The sequence below is a fragment of the Lycium barbarum genome, chromosome 10 (assembly GCF_019175385.1).
Source record: "Lycium barbarum isolate Lr01 chromosome 10, ASM1917538v2, whole genome shotgun sequence".
Lineage (NCBI taxonomy): Eukaryota > Viridiplantae > Streptophyta > Magnoliopsida > Solanales > Solanaceae > Lycium > Lycium barbarum.
This window is the reverse complement of record NC_083346.1, coordinates 13821972-13827437: the sequence shown is the minus strand read 5'-3', so window position 1 is coordinate 13827437 and position 5466 is coordinate 13821972. Positions and strand designations below refer to the sequence as shown.

The 5466-nt window shown below is 36.2% G+C and overlaps 1 protein-coding gene across 1 annotated transcript; it reads left to right on the top strand.

Moving 5' to 3' along the window:
* The first annotated feature begins 1295 nt into the window (after nucleotides 1–1295).
* Nucleotides 1296–5150, top strand: LOC132612744 (probable LRR receptor-like serine/threonine-protein kinase At4g36180). The gene is made up of 8 exons (XM_060326841.1): nucleotides 1296–1328; nucleotides 2568–3124; nucleotides 3209–3480; nucleotides 3589–3643; nucleotides 4104–4146; nucleotides 4601–4717; nucleotides 4795–4866; nucleotides 4953–5150. Exons 1-8 carry the CDS (start codon nucleotides 1296–1298, stop codon nucleotides 5148–5150), a joined length of 1347 nt encoding a protein of 448 aa, XP_060182824.1.
* Nucleotides 5151–5466: the final 316 nt, after the last annotated feature.

Here is a 5466-nt window from a genome sequence, read left to right as displayed (position 1 = left end):
TCGCTGGGCCGAAGCCCATTAGCAACAGCAGTGGATAAAGACACTCTTAAATGGGCAGAGCCCATTTAAATCATCTTACTCCTCCATTTTTTTTTTTTTTTTTTTACATTTAACTTGTATTGTATGACTGATACTGTGTTTGTTAATTTAGACGCATTAGTGGAATTAGCGGGATTTAGTTTTAGTAATAGGTAGTTAATTTAAAAGCAACTAACAATCAGTTCCATAGGTTTCATTTCCCTTTTATGTTAAGATTATTTATAGTATCTATAGTATTTCTTTTAAAAGAATTGATTTTCAAAACAGCATGACAATATATTTTGGCTAAAATAACCATAATTTATGATTACCATCTTAGAAGTCTAGAACGTCACAAATTTTATACCAATATTAGCGTATTTTGAGATAAACTAGTTTTACGGATGATTAGTTTAACTTTAGTTCTTTCTCGATATTTGAAACACTTGTTAAAACAATCTTTCCATAATCAAACATTGAGCTAATAGTCTTTTTTATAAAATCTTAAACTTTACCAGTATTAATATTACAATAACGCTTTTAAATTTGGTAGTCAGTATAACCTACTACATGTAAACATGACACATCCCACTTTTTTTTTTCAGTTTATTCATAATTAAGATTTTACGCACATCGTTATTTTCCACAAGTTTTATTTGAGATAGCATGTTTATGTTATAACCTTAGTAATACTTTATTTTCTTAAATATTATAAAACATTACATCTACATTCTAAGCCTAATTAATTTTAAGTCCGGTCGGTTAACCATTGTTAATGGGTCTTAGAGGATGCCTAATACCTTCCCTTTAGACTAATTGAACTCTTACCTAGAATCTTAAGTTTCGCAGACCTTAAACAGAATTAACTTTAAATATAACTTTAATAAACTTTGGGTGTCCTAATTCACCATAAATAATTAGGTGGCGACTCCTTAAAACAAACAAACAAAAACAGGAATCTCCAATATGTCGTACTTCTAATTTTAACCCGGGTTAAAATGGGGTGTGACACACGGCTAGAGCACCCATCACACGACCCACTCCCAACATACTATATTTCATGATTTTTATCCATTTTAGCATACTACAATATGCATACAACATTTATAACTCAAAAACAAGATTAGAACTCACCTTTCTTCTTCAATCCACCAATAGGCTAGGGTTTGCAAATGGGCAAAATGAGTAGTTGGATGATGCAAACAATACTTCCACGCTACTTAGGGACCCCCAAATAGTGGGTTTATACCAAAGAAATAATTTTTGAGAAGCTAAAAATGGGGGTTGGTTTTCTTGGTCTTAGCCGTGAGGTTGGTGGTGTTCTTCACCTTGATATATTTTTTTTTCTAAGTGTTGACAATGAGAGAAGATGACTTAAGGGTCATCTTTAAGTCCCCACAAATATCTCTTATTTGTCTTTGGCCCACACAATGTGTTGGACCAATTAAAATTGGCCACACAATGTGTGGGGACCATTCAATATACAAGGCCACCATGGCATTTTTGCACCACATTTTTAATTCCAATTTTATGAATTGTGGTCCCAATTTTTCCTAAGTGTTCAATGCCAACAATTTCATATATAACTTATATCTCAAAATAAAATCAAATGGTCAAAAGTCCCGACTTCAATTCCCGGAATGGTCTTGGCCTTGAATTATCATAGTTAATCCGGGTTGTCCCAATGTATAAAAATACGAGACGTAACACATAATGACTGGATCCTTTCATAATATTATTAAATCTCATGTCCCTGGCAAGGTATGAGTGTTCTGCTGGTAGGACGCAAGTACCATACCATGTTATCGGTTATATTTACCGCTCTCCCTACTCACAATACTTTACACATGTTATATATGTATATGTACTCATGTTCATGATCATGTTTCAATTCAGTCTCTATTATGTTATTTCCATGTCCCATGTTATTTAGTTCAGTTGCTTTACCTACCAGTACATTTAATGTGATGACGTCCCCTTTTATTGCCCGGGAGCCTGCATTTCAGTATGCAGGTACAGATTTATAGGACGACGCATCTGCTTAGTAGGACTCTACACGTATCAGCTTATTGGTGAGCCTCATCTCATTCGGGGTTTAGTCAGTTATCTTTACTTTTATTAGTTATGTATTTAAAGGTATGCTAGGGGCCTTGTCCCAGCAAGTACGCTTTCCAGTCAAGAGTCATGATTAGAGGTTTTATAGACTAGTCAGTCAGTTATGTCAGATACTCAGAGTCGTGTAGCCATCTTTGGCTCAATTTGTGATATTTTCGCATTCATGATTTAAACAAGTATTTCATTAAATTATTATGACATCTCATGTTTTATAAAAGCTCATCACATTTCATGTTATATTCCGCTCATGTTATGCCTCATGATGATTTAGCAAGCCATGTGGTTCGCTCGGTCACATGCAGTAAGGCACCGAGTGCCGTGTTTTGCCCATGCCATGGTTCGGAGCGTGACATATCAGGTCCATATCATTATCTGGAAACGAAATACATGGACCAATACCTGAATCATTTTGCCCAGCAACTAATGTTCGCCAGGTTCTTGATCTCTCTAATAATAGCTTGTCAGGCACCATTCGACGCAGTTTGAGGAACTGCAAGTCACTGAGTTGCCTTAATCTTGGACAAAACAAGCTTGCTGGAAGTGTACAAAACAAGCTTGCTGGAAGTGTTCCGAAAGAACTTGAACGTGTTACAGGCCTTCGTTATCTGGACCTAAATGGTAATGACTTTGAAGGATCATTTCCAACAGTGATTGAAAACTTTCAAGAGCTTGAGATCCTGAACTTGGCAGGCAATAGATTTGAAGGAAGGATATCAAAGTTCATTGGTGACCTACACCACCTCCGTATCCTTGACCTTGCATCAAACTCTTTCGACGAATCTATCCCTGAAGGGCTAATGAAGTTGGAAAATCTACAATATATTGGTTTGTTCAGGAACAATCTATCTGGTCCTATTCCTGATAATCTTGATGGCTTAAAAATGATGACGAGAAGACAAAATGAGGCAACCATCTTAGGTTACTTTTACTCCTTTAAGTTCACTGGCGCTCAGCTAGAAATAGTCACCAAAGGACAGACACAAATTCTTGAGTGAGTGTATTCCTATAACAATGGATTCGACACCTTGAGCAATGCTCTTACTGGTAAAATCCCTGAGACAATTGGCCTTTTAAGTGGACTTCCATTGCTGAATCTCTCGCATAATAATCCTTCCGGACTGATCCCAAAGACTATTGGCGAGATGATTTCCCTCGAGTCGTTGGATCTCAGCTACAACCATTTCGCAAGGGAAATTCCTGTGACATTAACACTGTTAGATTTTCTCCAGTATCTCAACTTGTCTTATAACAATTTGAGTGGAATGATTCCAAGCAATCTACATTTTGACACTCTGTATCAAGATGGAATGACATATATTGGAAACAAATACTTATGTGGTGCTCCTGGTGGGATGAACTGCAGCAACAATGGACCCTATAACTAAAAAAGTAGAGAACAGATACGATCCAGAAACTGTCCTTTTGTTGTAGTTGTATTCTTTGGCTATGTAACAGGAATTGCTGGAGTATTACTGCTTTTATATTTGGTAGATGACAATTGGAGGAACAGGTACTGGAGGGCGGTAGACAGAATTGTGTTAAAAATAGTGAACTGTAAACCATGATATATATACACACTAAATTCCTGCAATAGAATAAAACTAGCAATGGCTCTGCGAAGGTCGAGGGTTCGAAACGCTGAGTAAACGTACATTTTAAAAAAATAAATAACTAGAACTAGCCATGACAGCAGTCTTTGGGTTCAATTTCACTATTTTTAAGGTTTGGCTACTGGAGCAGCCATCATTCATTTTTCTTTTTCTTTTGTGTTTAGTTAAAGTGAACGTAGTTGAAATGCCATATTTCCTGCAACATGGATATATTAACCGAGCACCAGAGAAGGAAAGTAAACATTTTTATGCTCTTCAGATTTTGAAATTGAGAAAACTAGTCATCTAAGTTATGTTCTTAATGTGAAAACATGACATTGATCTGTTATTGCTCATAAATTTATCTAATTACTGTGGTAGGATCTCGGTCGTCACCAGTATTATCAGTAGTGCTTCATTGATGGTTCAAAGTAGATGAACTTCTACAACACAATGATTTATTAAGTGTTACTTCTCGTTCAGTTGAATAAAGTGACCAGTGTCTACTTATCTTCCTTAAGAAGAATTTTGGCCTGAACTAAGACACAAGAAGGAGCTCAAGTCCACCTGAGTCACAGATAGAACCTAGACAAAAGCCTCAGCTTCAGTTTTGGACCCGATATAAAAAAAAAAATGCAAGAAATCGAATACTTGAACCTGACATCGAAAAGCGAAGTAATTCCCTCTGTAACTCTGTTGTAATAACTTCAACATTTTAATTGCGTACGTTATACTGGAAAAGTTCTTGAGAACCTTCTTGGATAGGCCTTTCATAGATTTCTTGGTAAGCATTCAAACTTAGACAATCTTGCATTGGTATTTGTATCGTTTCTGTTTGTAAGCCATGATTATTTAGCATAACTATGAGCATATAATAGATTTTGGTATCTCGAGAAATCTGTGTGACCGAAGATAACAACGATACTGTTTGTCAAGACATGAAATACTATGAAGCTGGAGCAAAGTTTCTCCCAAGAATAGTTCCCGTTCTCAAAGTAAAGCATCTAGTGCCTATGCCTTGTGGTTCACTCTCTGTTCTCTTATGTTTTTTCATGAGTTGATAAGCATGTAGGGAAGATCCTCAGCAATTGAACAAATCAAACTAAGTGGACAGGCTTCTTATGTAGTAACCATTGCAGCTATAGTAAGTAAAAAGCTTGGGTACAATTGTGCATAAAGATGTTCAAGCTATACTGTCAAATAAAGAATATTTGCTTTATTTAATTGAAGAGCAGCAACTACAAGCTGCACAACATCAGTAGGAGCCCATATTCAAATGGAAGTTTGTTTGTTAGTAGAGCATCAAGTAGAACAACTGCAACTGGATTTGACCACGTCTGCAAGGCTGCAACAAATAAACAAGCTGAAGAACAAGGCCAGTACAATTGGAGGGAGTACTTCCTCCCTATTCTGCATGTTAGCCGTTGAAATGACAACAATATCCATGCTAAAATGATTAATATCAACTAAGCCTACCTTGTATTCTTAAGGCTTTCTTACTATGTCACTTTCTGTAAGAATCGTTCTCCTGTCAAGATCATGGATGAATTTAAACCATCGAGGATCGAGGCGGACAATTGTCCTTCGGCATTTGACGTCATTGAATGTTTCCTAGGCAAAGATCTTTCTGTTTTTAATGCAAATTTTCTTTGGATCTTCTTGCATCTGATTACTTTGTCTAATTTTTTTTTTCTGACTCATCACATAATAATGATACGGGAAAATAAATTCCCATCATTTCTCC